Genomic DNA, 19,040 nt, shown 5'->3' on the forward strand with positions numbered 1-19,040 from the left:
CATTTAGGGAATAATTTTCTTTCAGTTCTCTATTTTTAAGTATCACCAAAAGGGAAAAAAGATTATTATTTTTTTTTATATCAGAGACTTATCATAGTGAACATGTGGTATGAAGTAGTTATTAAGCCTTATTTAATGGTAAAAAAATGTTTATATTTCTAACATTTGGGGTAAGCTACAAAGGTTCCACAATCTTTTACTTTGCTTGAAATATTCATGTATTATTGCCTTTGTAAGTAAAAGAAATGTATCATGTAAAGCAGAAAAACACAAATGTTGATATTTTTAAACTGTACAATGAAAACAGTAGCAACATCAAAAGAGCCAAACCAACCACCAAATCCCACTTCCATTTCTGATCTAATAGCATAGGTGGCATAAAAGATGTGCAAATTAAATAGAACTAGTTCTGCAATAAAATGGTAATTGCTAGCATGTCATAATGCAATACATTCAGAGTATAGCATGAATTAATTTCTTGAGTCTCTAGAAGTAACCAAGAAAGGGCAAACAGGAAGGGAGTAATATTCTTACCTGTGCAACATATGCAGAATCTGATATAAGGGAGAAACTGTCCATCTCTCCTCGGCTGATATAAGTTTGAAGTAGGATGTTTATTTTCCCATAACTGTTCTCTACACCTCCAGGAGCCGAGAGTTCACAGAAATTGTTTAATAAGGCATCTAGCTCTTCTATTTCCTCTTCTCTGACCTGGAAGAATCAATGTTTCTGTAAGATTATTTGGGATGATTTATTGAAATTTTTCATATTGAAACTAAACCACATTACATATTTTTTTAAAGTTTCCATTTGATGTAATGCAACATTTTTCTTTTGTATACTAATATATAGTAATTTTTTCATAGGTAGCTAATAAAATACAATAAGAAACTATCTTGAGGCTGATACAATTACATTTTATTATTCATCACCAATATTAAAGTTGCCATTGACATATAAAAATTTGATATGCCACAAAAATTAAATCTTCTGACCTCACCATCCTTCAGTTGATGAGATTTCATATTTTATTTGACCAGAGTAAAACCTCTGCCCAAATGGATTAGGGCAAACTTGAATTATCTTCAAATGCATTCATTACAGTCATATATTTTTATATGGTATAACACATTCATAGCTTAAAGCTGTGAAGTACTATGATTCACAGTATTAAAGTTTCCACTGTTAATAAGATTAAATTATAATACAGGTACAGAAATACTTATATCTAAGTTTGAATCATGCATGTCCTTTATATTTTCTTCAGTGAACCTTATATTGCAAATAAACCAAAATCTACAAACTATATTCTCTGCTAGTTTCATTACTGCAAAACCTACTTAAATTATATTTGATTTGCAGTAGAGAGCAAAGAATAATGTCAGAGATGACATAATATCATAATCTAGGATAGTGGACATTGTTGATAAATGGAAGAACACTGCTGGTACTCCAAGTGTGAAGTGCCATACAGCTTATACTGTATCAGGAATAACAATTAACTATAAGCTTTTATAAATAGATGAATGTATATATGCTATATGCATTGATTTAAGCTTCAAGTAATCTTACCTTGATTTGATCAAATTCTTCAGCTTTGGAGACTATAGCAAAAATATCACTTTCTGTTTTGTGAGCATCAAAGAGTTCATTGAAGGTCTACCAAGGTAAGTGTTATATTTGGTTAAAATAGAATATCCAGTGAAATATTTTCAATTAAAAAGTGACTATACATCAAAACATTCTTAGAGAATATTGAGTCCTAAACAATTCAGAGTTATTATGTCTGTGGCATACAATTCCTGAACACTGTTTTAAACATCATCAAATTTATCAGAGACTAAAAAGTTTCCTAAAACATAATTAGCTGGAGAAGACTTTTAGAAGCAAAAAGATCAATAAAGTCAGTTATTAAAACCTACATTAGATATCTAAAAAAAACGTTCAGCATAACAGTCCAGTCTTGGCTCATTTTCAGCATTGGCATATGGAAATCTGCACTATTCACCAACTTTAAGCTGATCCTACATCATATAAAATTCAAAGAGGCATAACTAAAATTATGTAACCTGAAAATTCTGGCGAAGATATCGTAATATTACTAGTAAGGGAATGTAGAACTTCAGGAGACTGAGAAGAAAAAAAATCAGTTAATAAGACCATACAGAATATAGATAAAGCTGAAGAATGGCTGCAGTTCTTGAAAGAGCTACAGGCACAAGATGTAGTTGGACAGTAGCGGACAAAATGAGTGCACGTGAGCCCGTGACGGAAGCAGCAGAGAGCTAGGGAAAATGTTCTGGGTTAAGGAAGATCAGATCACAGTTGTGAGATGATACATGTTGAAAGAAGAAACCTAAAGTGCTCTACAAATTCAAGATTTAATCGGGGAAAGATGAAGAAAAGCTAGTATGCACACAAAGGTGTTTTCTGAAAACTGTTATATACCTAAGCAAGTTAAATGAGTACAAAATTTAGATTTCATACAGGCCTAGGTTTTCATATTTCTGAGGAAATTTCACTTTCGTGATTTATATTACTTTTCCATTTAAAAAATAAAATAAAGGGCACCTGAGTAGCTCAGGCGGCTAAGCATCTGACTTTGGCTCAGGTCATGATCTCATGATTTGTGAGTTCAAAGCCCACATCAGGCTCTGTGCTGACAGCTCAGAGTCTAGAACCTGCTTCAGATTCTGGGTTTCCCTCTCTCTCTGACCCTCCCCCACTCTCACTCTATGTATGTCTCTCTCTGTCTCTCTCAAAAGTAAACATTTAAAAAAAATAAAAAAATAAATAAAATAAAAAATAAAATTAGGTACAAAAAGAAAAGAATATAAAACAATAATTCAAACTCTTTCTCTATAAAAAGGAGAGTAAAAATGTGCTTTAACCCATCTTGGTTTTTGAAATTAAGACTTTCAGGGGCGCCTGGGTGGCGCAGTCAGTTAAGCGTCCGACTGCAGCCAGGTCACGATCTTGCGGTCCGTGAGTTTGAGCCCCGCGTCGGCTCTGGGCTGATGGCTCAGAGCCTGGAGCCTGTTTCCGATTCTGTGTCTCCCTCTCTCTCTGCCCCTCCCCCCTTCATGCTCTGTCTCTCCCTGTCCCAAAAATAAATAAACGTTGAAAAAAAAAAATGAAATTAAGACTTTCCTCACAGGTAATCCCTGGTTACATTTTTCCATGTATTAACATACGTAGGTGCATATACATGCCTACAAACACACATAAAAACATGCATATATTCCTTAAAATGTAAATATTATAGTGGCATCCTATCTTACACAAAATCATGTTAAAAGGCAACAAGCAAGGATACATTGTGCAGTCTAAATTATCCATGAAACCTCTTAAATTGCCCAAATGGTATAGCTTGGCTGAACTGATAATTGCATTAGTTTTTCTAACTCTTCCTTAGCCAATGTTTCTCAATAACCTGCAAGTAATTTTTCAACTTTTTGTTCATTGATACCATGAAGCCATCACCTCCTCCCTAATTTCATTCAGGCATTCGTTCAACTGGTCTCCCTCAAATGCTCAATGTTTTAGGCTTGGGTGTGTCTACTACTTAGGATATACTCACTGAACAGATGGCAAGAGGGTCCTTATTTTTTAAAGTCTTATTTTCTCTTGTGTTTACTGTATTATGTTATTGAATTCATATAAGTTAAGTGCATTTTGTTCTATTAGTTGCTTTAGTTACTTTACATTAATGCTATATTTTGAAGTCCAGAAACATATATACATCTAAGAACATATTATTGTATTTGTTCTACTGAGTATAATACCTCAATGGTGTTGTACTTAATATAGTAGTGGCTAGCAGTTCTACCCAAATCAGTTGAGGAAAAATATCCAGTTCGCTCTTCAAAACGAATCATCCGAGCTTTGTCTAGTTTTCGTCCAACTTCAATGACCAACTGTTCTCGGTGCTTTGCTAATGTTGGGTCAATCTGTAGGAAAAAATATATATATAAATACTTGGATATTTCTTTAGAGAGTCATCATTTGCAAATATATACCTATTTATGGAAATTAAAATTTTTTGTTGATGCTTTAGTTAGAATAAAAATTTTTATTACTGTTTTCAAAGAACATTTTAATAAATTTAGTACATAACTAGAACATATTTTAATCCATTAAATAAAGTAAGCCTTTATTAAGATTGGGGGGCCTGGGTGGCTCAGCCGGTTGGGCTTCCGACTTTGGCCCAGGTCATGATCTCATGGTTCGTGGGTTCGAACCCTGCATCAGGCTCTGTGCTGACAGCTCAGAGCCTGGAGCCTGCTTTGAATTGTGTCTCCCTCTCTCTCTGCCCCTTCCCTACTCACACTCTGTCTCTCTCTGTCTCTCAAAAATAAATAAACATTGAAAAAAATTTTTTTAAATTCATTAAGATTAAAAAAGTGATCAATCTTTATATTATCTTTAGATGGATAGGAATATTTCAGAACCTAAAATTCATTGAGATGCAATCCTAAATAGATGCCACTATGGCAAGGATGGACAAAGCAGAGCAGAAAATCAGCTATATAGAAGACAAAATTATGGAGAATAATGAAGCAGAAATAAAGGGGAATCAAAGGCAAAAGGTCATGATACAAGACTTAGAGAACTCCATAATTTATTAGAAAGGAATAACAGCTGAATCATAGGAGGCCCAGAAGATGAAGAGAGAGAAAAAGGGGCAGAAGCTTTATGTGAGGAAATTATAGCAGAAAACTTTCCTAATGTGGGGAAGGACACAGACATTAAAATCCAAGAAGCACAGAGAACTCCCCAGTAGATTCAACAAAAACCAACCATCACAAGGCATATCATAGTCAAATTCACTAAAATTCTTACTTGGTCTTAAGAACAGAAATCAGATATAAGTAAAACAATCTATCTTCTCCCTCCTACACTAAAATAACTAGGGATTTTAAAATATCATACTTCATCAGCTTTTGGAGAAATTATAGTGAGGATGATTTTCTCTATTAAAGATATAAACAAATAAATGCAAAATTGTCCTTTCAAGAGTATGACTTAAGTGTTCTAGCAGTTTTCACAACTGCTGATGGAAAAACCCATTTGCCTATAATAATAATAAAAGCAAAGAGTAAGATGAAGTTGACAAGAAATTTTTGAATAGTTTTGAAATTATTTTATAGCCTTTTCTAAGCAGAAAGGACATTTAACACAAGATATTAACAAAAATTCTTAAATATTGTGATGTATGTGTGTTTGTATAAGTATGTGTATGTATATACACATATACACAGGCATACACACCAAGTACTGAAGATCATGCTCTGGTCATGAACAATAAATATGACCTTTAAGTGGGACTGAGGGGAGTATAAAAATTCTTTGGGAATCAACTGATGAGTCAATACTCCTACTATTCATTCTAACCTAGATTTTGATGGCAGCATATTCATATACCAAACATAGCTAAAACAAATTTAAAAATAAGAAAAATGAGGCAAAGGAAGTCAAATGTAGGGAAGATGGAATCAAAAGCCATTAACAAACATGAAAGTCTTAAAATTTGCTATAAATGATATACTGTATGTATCAGGTTCATCTTATAAAACCATTTTATTCATCACATGTTACTAAACCATTAAAAAATACGTTGGACAACATGATTTGTGTCAGTTCACATGAGTTTGTGGCTACAAATTCTTACTGAGTAATAAAACAAACACGTAAGTAAAAAGAAAATTAAAAAGAAAATTAAAAAGTCCCTAAACTGTGAAGATAGTAAAACTATGTACCTCAGAAAGAAAAAAAAAAATCACTTTCTTTACACTAGAAAATTATACAAAAATGACCCCTGATATTAATCTAGTACTTAAAAAAATCAATGTGTTTATTTTGCCCCAAGATTTGCAACGGCTTAGCCCATGAAAATATGTGTTGTGTTTCATCTTCCTCTACCCTTTCAGAATATTTTCATAGTGCCATTGACTATTTTCACAAGCCCCTATTTGTAGCAAGGTCTTTTTTTTTTTTTTTTCCTCCTAACCCTTAAGTTTCAATTTTTCCATGGTCAAATCTACAGCACAGGAAAAGGAAAAATGACAAAAAAGATTGGCCACTGCTTTGATAAGACAATGGAATATATACAAAAGCTAAATTAACAGTGAATGGGGAAAACTATAATTTTAAGTTCAGTTCAACTTTGCTACTTTTGACTTAACACTAGTGAATATCCATATGATGATGGTGACAGAATGTTTTCATTAGACAACTGATTTTATCTGTAATTAGGAAGTATTTACAGCATGTAAAACAGAGTTCTAAGAAAAGACAAGATCTTACAGAATCTGTAAGCCACGTGGACCACACAACTGTAAAGTTCACAGGAAGGGCTACTACAACATAAATCTGGTTCTGTCACTGTGTTCAGTGGAACTGATTCAAGCCTTCACACTGTTAATAACTCATTAATGCTATCTTTTAATTTAGGAATAAAGGCTTAGAAGGGACTTGATAAGAGGAATATACTTCATAAAACATAAGCCTGTGATTAAAAGTGATCTATAATTCTCACGTCTGGTTTAATCTAATTACCTTTATTTATTATAGTTTTTTAAAAAATCACAGCAAAATATCAATATTAAATGGAAATGTACCTGAATAATAAACTGATAATATATAAAGACTCACTTTTTAGTATCAGTGGGAAAAGATATAAAGTAAAATAATTACAAGTGGCAAATTTAATTTTCCTTCGTATTTTCTAAAAAAGATTAAAGCTCTTTGTTTTTCTTCTATGTACCTAACTATTCAGATGAGGCAGAAGTAGCAAATATTTATCCTCATATCATAAAAAGATTACAAAACCAAAAAGAAGGCTTGTTTTTTTTCAATAAATGAGTTTTCTACCTGATAAGCCTTGTGACTGATGCCATATACTAATGGGTTTGCTCTCATCCGTACATAGAGATAAGTGTAACTTATCCACTTCACTGCTTCTTCCACATTAGTAACTGTTCCCAGAGCAATCTGCAAATCAAAAATATAACAAAAATTAAACTAATGCATTAAAGTTGGATATAAACATTACATCAAAGGTCATTTTGTCAAAGGGTAAGTTAAAATACATCATTATGCTGTATTTAAAAGAAGGTAAGTACAATTACTGGACATGTCACCTCTCCAATTAATTAAAAATCAGTCCTGCCTCATTTAATTGAGAACAGTACATTGGAAATGCTAACTTCCAAAACCAAGTTTACTCAATATTATGGCATTTGATTATTTTACCTAAATGGGGTTTAATTCTATATATAAAGCATTGAAAGGTTAATATTTTAAAAATACAATATAACATATAAGATCTGTGTAATAAAGAGAAAGAAATTATTAGAAAATGGTATTAAAACAAAATTGCAATGAAAAGTTTTCCTAAAAATACATTTCCTTAGCTACTAGATATCCAGGTAATCACTTTACTTAGTGTTCCTTAATTTAAAAGTTCACGCAAAACTTGGAAACTTCATAGTTGCATAGTTCTTCCTGAACCTATGGCTAAAAAAAAATTAAATTTCTTAATACCTCAATAAAAGGAAGAGAGATGCCTCCTACCTAAACTATTATTGTATTAGGAGAAAAAAAAAAAAAGGAAAAAGAAAGTCTTTCATTTCAGCATTCAATATTAAAGAAAATAAAACTTTTATGTTTGTTTTATTCCTATAATTTTTAATTCTGTATAACTAATTTTGTGAAATAAGTATGGATACTTAGCTATCTTTAGTTAGTTGAAGATGAGATCTAGCAATATATAAACATCACTATACTATACATCATACTATTACTTATTAAAAAAAGAGAAATGACCAATGTAAAAATAATTAGGGGGATTCTATTTACTTTAAATTTACACTAACTTGAAACAAGTCAGAGAAAGACAAATACTGTAGCGTTTCACTTACACGTGGACTCTAGAAACACCAAACTCATGGAAAGAAACAGCAGAATAGTGGTTGCCAGGAGTTGAGGGGTGGGGGAAATGGGGAGATGTTGGTCAAAAGGCATAAACTTTCAGTTGTAAGATGAGTAAGTTTCGGTTATCTAACGTACAGCATGGGAGCTATAGTTAGTAATACTATATTGTGTACTTGAAAGTTGATATGAGAGTAGCACTTTAGTGTTCTCATGATAACAACAACAAAATGATACTTACATGAAGAATAGGTTTACTAACTTTACTGTGGTACGTATTTCACAATTATACACATATCAAACCATTGCACTGTAAACCTTAAACTTACACAATGTCTTATGTCAATTATATCAGCATAATTACATAAATTTAATGTATTTACAAATGACTAAGTCACCCATAGGTAAATATATACATTTCCTAAAAAGTGAACTGTAAGACTTTCTACAAAATGAAGAGTAGCAAGACTAAAACATAACTAATAAAGGAATTGTGCCACACTCCCTAAATATTAAACATGAGACAGCTGGGGGCACCCGAGTGCTCGGTTGGTTAAGTGTCTGACTCTTGATTTTTGTTCAGGTCATGATCTCACAGTAGTGAGATTGAGCCCCTCTTTGGGCTCTGTGCTGGCCGTGGAGCCAGCTTAAGATCCTCTCCCTCTTTCTTCCTCTGCCCCTCCTGCAGTCATATGCACACTTGCTCTCTTTCTCAAAAAACAAACAAAAAAAAAAAAAAAAACAAAAAAAAAAAGAGTGATAGAGAGACAGCTGAAACATTTTCTAGCCTGCTGAGGTAAAGGAAACTAGTTTAATTATATAGCTAAAAATCTGATAGTGTCCTCCATTTGTGATTTTATTATTTGATGGCCAAAACAGTGTGGATTCCCTTATGACCGATATTTTAAAATAATATAACACAACTCCTGAGATAGAAAATTTTATAAAGGATAAGGATAAAATAATGCTATCATTTCCAAAATCAGACTCAGTAAATAAACATTAATAAGCACCTGTTGCTACTAATGATAAGATTAAAGGAGGAAGAAGGTATCAAACTGGATTAAGTCATTCAAGTCATCTAAATGTTCACCAAAAGAAAACAGACTACCCTGAAAAGCTGATGTAAATTCATGATGGTACATCATATTTCTAGATTAATCTTTGAATGCCACCTAGTGACAAAGACAAAAATTTGCTTGTAAATATCTGCTGTCACCTAGTGGCTACTTAGCACAGGAGCCTTTTATGATAAAAGTATTTTTCAAATCTCTTTGCAATATATCCATTCATCTCAACAATCACATAGTAACTCAGTTACAAGTCTGTATTATATAAAGTACAATGGATATAGCAATAAATGGAGCATGATCTCCAGTCTTAAGAAGTCCCCTGTTCATGTAGGTGAGACACGTGTAACTAAGATGATTGTACATGAAATCACCATCCCTGGTGCCTAGTACATAATACTTATCCAAAAATGATTTTAATTAAAAACACCTAATGTGTAAAACTTATAAAAGTGCCATTAAATATACAACGTAATAGAGTTCTATGTTCTGTTAAGAAGAAAAAAAAAAATCTACCCCAAATTTGGTAATTTAGAAGTTAGACTCAAAGTACCACTTTATATCTAATTCACCTATTTAAATTTAGCCTTTAAGATGATCTTAATTGCTTCCTTGTGTGTTTTCTTAAACTGGTTGAAATCCTATAAAAACAAAATAAATGTAATCATCAGTATGTATGTGTATGCATGACTGTGTGTGTTTGTATCCTTTAGCAAATATATGAAAAAAAAATACTGCCATTTATGTATTTATTCAGCTAGGATTTGAAAGCTGACAGTAAGTATAAATAGGCTGAGTATCAAGGGACTATCAGAAAATGGTAAGTGATACAAATAGTTTACTAAATACCAGCTTAGCACAGGTGCTTCTTAAATTTTCACAACAATCTAGTGAGATTGTCCCTATTTTATAAATGGGAAAATTGGGACTTTATAAATGAAGTGAATAGACTGAGAGTCTGTCTTGTGCAGAAGACATGTGTTGGAGAATAACCAGAATCAGCATTGGGAAAGTTGGTTACACTATGGAAGACTTAAATCTAAGGACAAGGTATTTATACTATGTCATGTAGAGACAAGAAAAATTCCATATAGGGGCGCCTGGGTGAGTCAGTTGGTTAAGCATCCAACTTCAGTTCAGGTCATGATCTTGTGGTTTGTGAGTGTGAGCCTGGCAGTCAGGCTCTGCACTGAGGGCTCAGAGCTCAGAACCTGGAGCCTGCTTTGGATTCTGTGTCTCTGCCTCTCTCTCTGCCCCTCTTCAGCTTGTGCCCTCTCTGTCTCTCAAAAATAAATAAATAAACTTGAAAAAAAAAAAAAGAACAACTCCATATAGAATATATGTAGGGTTATAGATATATTCACGTATTTTAAAGTATGTACTACAAGGGCCTAACACAGAGCAGGTACACAGTAATGTCTGCTGAATGCATTTTAATAAGCCTCAAACATGCTTCAGTGTTTCTCTCAGTGCAAAAGTAAGTGGCTGTTGGGGCGCTTGGGTGGTTCAGTCAGTTAAGCATCTGGCTCTTGATTTTGGCTCAGGTCATGATCTCATGGTTTGTGTGTTCAAGCCCTGAGTTGGGCTCTGTGTTGACAGAGCAGAGCCTGCTTGGGATTCTCTCTCTCTCTCTCTCTCTCTGCCCCTCCCTCACTTGCATGTATGTGCAAGCTCTCTCTCTTTCAAAATAAATAAACTTAAAAAAAAAAAAGGGACTTGTGACCTTCTGGCATTAGCATTAAGAGTCAGCTGTATTAGGTATCAGGTACCAATCAGCAAATTTGTCTCATAAAATATATTAAAATTATTACTTAACATATTACTTTCTTCAGTTCTTCTAAACTAATGGTCAGAATAGATATTCACGCTACAAAAGATATAGTAGAGGCAATATTCCTAATCTAATATGACATTTCTGTTGATCACTGCCACTGAATAGTCTTGCAAAGATCTGGGGAGTCTAAAGACTTGAAAACCCATTACCTTAAGAACACAGTACACATTCATTTTATAAACTAATTTCACACTTGATTTCCACAGATTACCAAATTTAATTTTATACTCAACCATAAGGGAATTTGTTTCCTTAAAAGAAAATTTACTTTAATTGGGAGCTATTCTAAGTAGACTAAAATATGAGAAAAAAGTTTTAGCAATGGCTGTACTTCACTATATTAGCAAAAAATTTCTAGATATATATTTCATTATTTGAATGCCTTTGATGGCATTAAATGGAATTATGGTTATAGTTAGTTGACATTTTGGAAAATGACCTAATAAATACTTTATGAATATGAGTTAAATCTATTGACTACAATTTATTTTCTAAATTTTTCAGGGCTTGACCAAATAGTTTTTCATCGATAATATTTTACAGTCTATAAAAAAGAGTTCCTTGAGGACATAGCAGTATTTCACTTATCCCATGTCTTCTGCACAATAACATCACCACCTTGAGTTTACTTTACCATTTATAAAAAGGATAGTAATTATATTTATGAAGATAGTCTTTCTTGATACACTTTCCTGGAAAACTTGCATAAAAAGATCCTTTCTTTTTAAGTGAGAGAAATTATGACTACCATTTTGGAAAAATTAGTCCTGGTCTTAGAGAAGACAAATGGTAAGTATCAATGTAGAGAAATGTATTCACCTTTAACTGACTACATTCTGTATAAGGCAACAAAAATCTAGGTTATCATAAAGAAACTAGATTTGTAGTTAAATATACCTCAGTTTGAATACTAGTTCCAAAAATCAGTAACTTTGGGTTAGTTATTTATCTCTCTGAGGCAATAATATCTACCTCGCAGGGCATTTAGATTGTTCTCATGCCACTCCTACTATTACTATCATGGATTGCACAATAGACTTTTCTATCAGAGATACTGTTGACCCAAGACCAAAGACCTAATTATTTAAAGCATGCAATCATAACAGGTAATGGGGACTGAAACTGAGCTATAATAACATTGCCTTTAGAGTAAAAATTTATTTTCTAATCATTTTTATTTTCTTGTAATTATGTTACTAGAGACTAGCGTCTTTTATGACTTTTTCTAACTTCGAACCAGATCTTCCAAACCTTATCTAATCTTCTGATCTCAGATCAAGTTCTGCCATCATCAGGAACAAAGCTTTTCCTAATAGCCAGAGACTAAAAGTGTTTCCTCCTTCTGCTGACTCCATCTATAGAAAATATCACTTTCTATAGAAAATATCACTGTGTTTTTGTATCTTTTTTCCCCTTTTGGACTACATGTACTTTAACAGAGGGGACTGCATAGTGGATGTGCTTTTGATCCTCGAAAAAGAATAGTAATGAACAGAATGTTAAGTGAAATTTTTATAAGCTGTTTAAGAAGTACCTGATATAGCACTCATACACAATATTTGATTGCAAAGATTTAATTTCTTCATCTATTAACATGTCATTTATTCATCTATTTAACATTTATACTCCATCTATTTTAAAAAATTATGTGAATTTTAAAGACAAGAAAGGATATAGAAGCAGGAAAATGTTGAATGCCAGGGCAATAATTAAAAAATGTCATCAACAGAGTGAAACTTTATTTAAATGTTTGACACACAGACTCTTAAATTAAGAATGTTTATCCTCTTTACCAGTTAATACATTACTTGGACTTCCAGAGTCTGCTATTTAAATCTTAACACAAAATGCACATACATACATGAAACAAATTATAATACTGTAGCTCAATTTAAGCAAGTATATTCTGTATGAAAGGTCAATGACCTAACATAAAAAAAAAAAACACCTTTATAAACCTTATAAAAAACTTTCTAAGAGTGTAATCCAAATATAGTGGTTGTTACTGCTATTTCTGTTTCTTTCATTTGTATAGCTTTGGTTAGATTTCTGGCCTATAACAAAACTTCACAGTTTAAAAGTACACTCTTTTAGCAATGAGTTCTTATCAGTTATCATATGCATCCTACACTGTTCTGAATTAACCAACAATATTGCCATTTAGTCCATTCAGTCTGTTGTGCCTTATGACTATAATTATATAGTCATATATTTTATATATATATAGTCATATATTATATAGGCATAAACTATATTCCTGAAGATTACAGAATAGCAACCAATTCCACCTGATATTTACTTGGCCATTCTTTCAGCTGATTATTCTATTCCTATCGTTTATTCACCAGATCTTACCTCTGCATTTAGGTTATCTGCAAGGCTTTCCAGAAACTGACTCTCAATTGGGTTTTGTTGAGTGAGCAAAGTGAGGTAATGGCTGAGTTTGTCATGTGTTGTTATGATGATTCCTTCTCCAAATCTGTCAAATTGTGGTCTTCCAGCTCGACCAAATATCTGCATGACATCTAAAATTCCAAGGTCAACAAAAGAGCCTCTTTTTGCAGCATATATTTGTGTTCCCTAGATGAAGAAAAGTTAATAAAAATTTACATAAACACACACAACTATAATCCTGATGAGCTGAATACTGAAATTAGGCAAATATGGCAAGATCTTAAAAGTGTACTTTAACTAATCCTTTCATCATCTGTGATAGAGTTAAATTTTCACAATATAAACTAGATTTTTTTGGAGCGAATAATTCTTACCTTATATGAATAGCAGTAAAAGTCAATGAAACAGCCAAATCACAGTATTTTTCTAAATAAATCAATCCACAGGTTTAAGACACACACAAATCCACGTAACGTAAGCTATTACCTTAATAATAACAGCATGAGCAGGAAGATTGACACCCCAGGCTAATGTAGCTGTACAGACCAGAACTTTGATATGCCCATTAGAAAACAAATTTTCAACCAAGTTTCTGTCCTGCCGAAGCATTCCTGCATGATGAATACTAAAACCATCTGGAAATAATTCTCGTACTTGTTTGTTTCTTGACTTCTGCACCTAAGGTAGATATCAAGAAGACATAAAAGAGTATTATTTAACATTTACAAGTAATTGTTATTTAGCATTTTTGTTCAATGACTTCATCAAAGTAAGCATAAAATTATTCTTGTTTTGAGGCCTAAGTATATATTTTTCTGTATAAAATTGTTAAAAATTATATTTTACCTATCTTAAAACATAGGTAATCTCCAACATGACACAAAATCCAAAAGGAATGAGGTTAAAAGTAAGCATCTCTTTCATACAGACTTGTAACCAATCATTATTTCTTGTTTCCTATCCTTCCAAAAATACTCTATTAAAAAAAAGCATAAATCTAAGAAAAAAACAAAACATAAATCTAAATTGCTTCCAACTTATTCAGGGCAAAGGCTACAGCCCTTACAATGCAGGACTCTACACTGGGTGTTATATGTAAGTGATGAATCACTAAATTCTACTCCTGAAACCATTATTACACTATATGTTAACTAACTTGGATTTAAATAAAAAAGAAAAAAGAAAAAAAAGTAGTTAGAAAAACAGGAGAAGACCCAGGAGAAAAAAAAGAACTAGGGCCTGGTCAATAGTATCAAATGCTACAGAGGCCCAGTAACTTGCTATATCTCCCTGTATTTCCTATAATAGAACACTTAACATGCTGTGTTCATCACACTTGTCTGAACCCTCCAGTGAAATGTAAATGCCACGAGGCCAGGAATTGTATCTATTTTGGTCCAACATTACAGATTAAAGGGCACAATATTATGCTTGACCCAGAGTGGCATTAAATAAATGTTTGTTCTGGGTGCTTGGGTGGCTCAATTGGTTAAGTGTCCAACTTTGACTAAGGTCATGATCTCACAGTTTGTGAGTTCAAGTCCCACACTGGGCTGTGCAGTGACAGTGTGGAGCCTCCTTTGGATCCTCTCTCTCTACCACTCTCTCTGCCCACCTCCCCTGCTTGCGCTCTTTCTCTCAAAACAAACAAACAAGCAAAAAAACATTAAAAAAGTATTTGTTCAATTACAAAAAAAAAAAGACTCTACAGAAATTATTCTCATTCCCTAACCTCACTTACCAATGCCAGCTACTAGGGTTGACTTTTTCTCTAAGTCCCTTTTTTGACAAAGCCACATCCACTTCACCAGGGTCTTTATATTTTCTGTACACAACCTACTTCCTGGAAGACATTTCCCTCTTCTTTCTGAGATCCCCATGCATGATTCCTTAGCACATGCACTGTTTCTCATTGAAGTGACCCAATAAACCCAACTGTGTTCACCTAGAGGTGTGTTCTTGGTGATTTTGATGGGAGGGCACTGACCACGTTAGTTCCTCAACTTGACAATGCCCTGAATATACTAACTTCACTTCTGGTGTCTGTTTTTGACCTTGTCTGAACTCAGATGTGGGATTTGATCCACTTATCAGCAATCTATATAATTGCTACAGCAGAGTATCTTAAAAAAATTCACTGAGACTCACACTATACAATGGAGAAAATCTCCCTATAAAATTAAAGAACGTAGATTAACATAAAATAAGTATTTATGTAGTCAATAAATGGGGCATCATGTCCTGCATTTGCTTGCTATTGCTCTAAAAATTTCATTATCAACATTTCAAGAGCATCTTTTGAAAGAGAAGCTTTCCATGGTTTTTATGCAAGGGGCATTACACTGACAGGAAGTGGAATTTCAGGGGTCTGTGATTCTAGTACAGACTTTGTGACATTATGTCTAAAGTCACTTAAAATTTTAAACTTTCATTTTTAAAGCTTATTTATTTATTTTGAAGGGGGGGGGAGCGAGTACACATGAGCATGCAAGTGGGGGAGGGGCAGAGAGAGGGAGAGAGAGAATCCCATGCAGGTTCCAGTGCTCTCAGCCCAGAGCCTGAGGTGGGGCTCGATCCCATGAACTGTAAGATCATGACCTGACCTGAAACCAACAGTCAGTCACTTAACAGACTGAGCCACCCAGGTGCCCCCAAAATTTAAACTTCTAATAATAATTAACTAAGGAAATGACCTAAGAAAACAACACTCCATGAAATCTGTTGCAAAAATAAAACAGAAATACATTAACAAACCACTCCATCTAGTGGCCATCCCAGTAAATAACAACTTACACACAGACCTAGAGTCCTGAACAAAATACACATATACCCAAAAAGACTTCCTTCTTCAACTTTCATGGGGAGTATAGTCCTCTTTTATTTTTGTGCAGTGTGGTCAGCCTGTTAGAAATCATATCATGCACTGACCTGATAATTAACTACATTTGGGTCATATTGCCTAAACTTTCATCTTTTTAAATTTTTTCATCTTTTCAGACAAGAGTTATGATCTATTTTCTTAACACAGCTCTTATGAATATGAGATGACTTGGGATAAGGTCAATTGTGGAGTATTTTCTAGGATATAACAGAGTTCTTTCATGGGCCAAGGGTAGGGAGAGGAGACACATTTCATCTAGTAAGTTTCTTCTCTAATATTCATAAGTAGACACTCAGAGCTAACAGAATAAATAAGAAAATATTTTTTGGAGGAGATACTCTGTACAAATTATACTGCTTGGATTGTTGTTTGTTTCAGTTGAATCTGCTGTCTGTAGACCCCTGCAGTGGAATGTCCTGATGTGCTTGTGATAAATGCAGATTCCTTAGTCAAACTCCATTTGGAGCAGGACTTGGTTTGCAGCACCAATGACACAATAAGAGGCTGCAGGCAGGGAATAATGAACTGTGGGGAAGAATATTCCCATTATGTAGCAGAGTACTCACATAGCACCCCCCCCACTCTGACCAATTGAGTTCAACCAGGTTCCGGGCAACCATCTGAGTAATCCCTCTGGTTTCAAGTGAGGAATATAGAGGCACTAGGGATCATTTCTCTTTTGTCTCTATTCTTGCTAAAAATATCTTGTGCATTGCTTTTTAATTGGTTTAGTATAGACCTGAAGTGACAACAATCCTAAAATAAGTCTGGTTTGCTCATTCCTAATTGTCTTTGAAGCTAAATTTGCTACTTGTGGTCTGGTCTAGCTCAGAGTACAAATAAACTAGAATCCTTGGGAATGAGGCAAAGAGATGTACATTTTAAAAATCTTGTTTTAAAAATCATACAGAAAAATTTTATTATTTTTTCACTTTTGGTGTACAGTCTATGAATTTTAATATGTTCAATTTCTGTAACAACTACCATAGTCAGGATATAAAACAGTTCTTTCACCCTAAAAAATTCCCTTGTTATTCCTTTATAGTTGCACCCTCTCCACTTATAACCTCTGGCAACTAATGATCTGTTCTCCATCCTTATACTTTTGTGACTTCAAGACTGTTATAAAAATGGACTCAAACAGTATATGAGCCTTTGAGGCTAGTTTCTTTTACTCTGTTTGATGCCTTTGAGATTCATCCAAGTTGTATTGATAGTTCATTCCTTTTTCTTGCTGAGCAGAATTCCACAGCACGGATGGATGTATTAGTTTGTTGATCCAATCATCCACTGAAGGATGTTTGAGTTGTTTCCATTTTGAGCAATTATGAGTAGAGCCTCATTGAATCCTCATGTGAAGTTTCTCTCTCTCTCACTCTGTGTGTGTGTGTGTGTGTGTGTGTGTGTGTGTGTGTGTGTGCATGTGCGTGAGAGAGAGAGAGAGAGAGAGAGAGAGAGAATATGAATATATTTTAATTTCTCTAGATACCAGGAGTGTGGTTGCTGGGTCACATGGTAAATGTATGTTTAACTTTACAAAAACTGCCAAACCATTTTCAAAGTAGCTGTACCATATGCATTTTCACCACCAATATATTAGAATTCCAATTGCTTCCCATGCTTGTCCACACTTGAGACTGTCATTTTTTATTTTAGCCATTCTAAGAGGTGTGTAGTGGTATGCCATTGTGGCTTTAATCTGCATTTTCCTAATGACTAATAATATGAAAAATCTTTTCATATTATTAGATATACATTTCTAATCATCTCTTCAAGTTATTCTGATGCACATGAAAGTTTAAGGACCATAGTTCCCTATAGGAAGATACCTAGAATGATTTTTTTTTTAAGTTTATTTACTTGTTTTGAGAGGGGAGGAAGAGTGTGAGCAGGGGAGGGGCAGAGAGAGGGGGAGAGTGAGAGAATCCCAAACAAGCTCCAGTCTGTCAGCCCAGAGCCCGATGCAGGGCTTGATCCCCCAAACCCTGAGATCATGACCTGATCCCAAATCAAGAGTAGTACACTTAACTGACTAAGCCATCCAGGCACTCTCTAGAGTGATATTTTTTACCCATCTATGTACAATACAGCTGTGTAATTTGACCACATGATTCTATTTAGTTCTACACAACTTCATATTCATTACTGTACTCAACTATTTATACTCCTAAGAAAAGTACCTTCCAACAAATTTATAAAACATGACTGTGACTTAAAAAAAGGACACTGTAAAGGGCCAAAGAAAAGGTAACTTAAATGATAAATAGACATTTAGCATGTACTGGATCCTAGAAATACAAAGAAATTTAAGACAAAATCTGAGCTTTGAATAATCTGCAGAATGGAAAGAGACCCATACACAAGTGATTTCTATAAAATGTTTCTTTTTATTTTATTATTTTACTTTTTTAAGTGTTTATTTATTTTTGAGAGAGAGAGAGAGAGAGAGAGAGAGAGAGAGAGAGAGAGACAGAGAGAGAACACATGAGCATGTGCGAGAGAGGGACAGAGAGAAAGACACAGAATATGAAGCAGGCTCCAGGCTCTGAACTGTCAGCACAGAGCTTAACGTGGGGCTCAAAACCACAAACCATGATATCATGACCTGAGAGGAAGTTGGACGCTTAAACAACTGAGCCACCAAGGTGCCTCATAGGTTTCTAGTAGAGGTATATGGACGAAGCTGAAATGAGGGGAAGAACAGCATTCTGGCTTATTTGTGTTTGTTCTGCTAGCACCTGGCAGAGTACTTTCTGCATAGCTAGCACTAACTGCTCGTTTCTGGAATGAATGAATCAATGATCTCATCGAAGAAGTCTTCACAGAAAATGTGAAATGTGGGTCTTGAAGGACAAGTGATATACTACTCAGTGGGGGGATAGTAGGCAGCAGGATAAACAAGCATAAAGGCTGGAACTAGCAAAGAATA

General features: G+C 34.0%; 1 protein-coding gene across 3 annotated transcripts in view; it reads right to left on the reverse strand.

The window, feature by feature from the left end:
- ASCC3 (activating signal cointegrator 1 complex subunit 3) overlaps window positions 1-19,040 on the reverse strand; it is a 369,269-nt gene that overhangs the window by 135,839 nt on the left and 214,390 nt on the right. For all 3 annotated transcript variants that reach the window (XM_040474260.1, XM_040474261.1, XM_040474259.1), the window contains exons 15-20: window positions 13,717-13,908; window positions 13,192-13,416; window positions 6,874-6,993; window positions 3,786-3,950; window positions 1,573-1,659; window positions 535-711 (exon numbers count right to left, since the gene is read on the reverse strand). In XM_040474260.1, coding sequence (XP_040330194.1) covers window positions 535-711; window positions 1,573-1,659; window positions 3,786-3,950; window positions 6,874-6,993; window positions 13,192-13,416; window positions 13,717-13,908 — 966 coding nt within the window. The remainder of the gene's footprint in view (window positions 1-534; window positions 712-1,572; window positions 1,660-3,785; window positions 3,951-6,873; window positions 6,994-13,191; window positions 13,417-13,716; window positions 13,909-19,040) is intronic.

Source organism: Herpailurus yagouaroundi, unplaced genomic scaffold (assembly GCF_014898765.1).
Source record: "Herpailurus yagouaroundi ecotype Mexico unplaced genomic scaffold, PumYag 139, whole genome shotgun sequence".
NCBI lineage: Eukaryota > Metazoa > Chordata > Mammalia > Carnivora > Felidae > Herpailurus > Herpailurus yagouaroundi.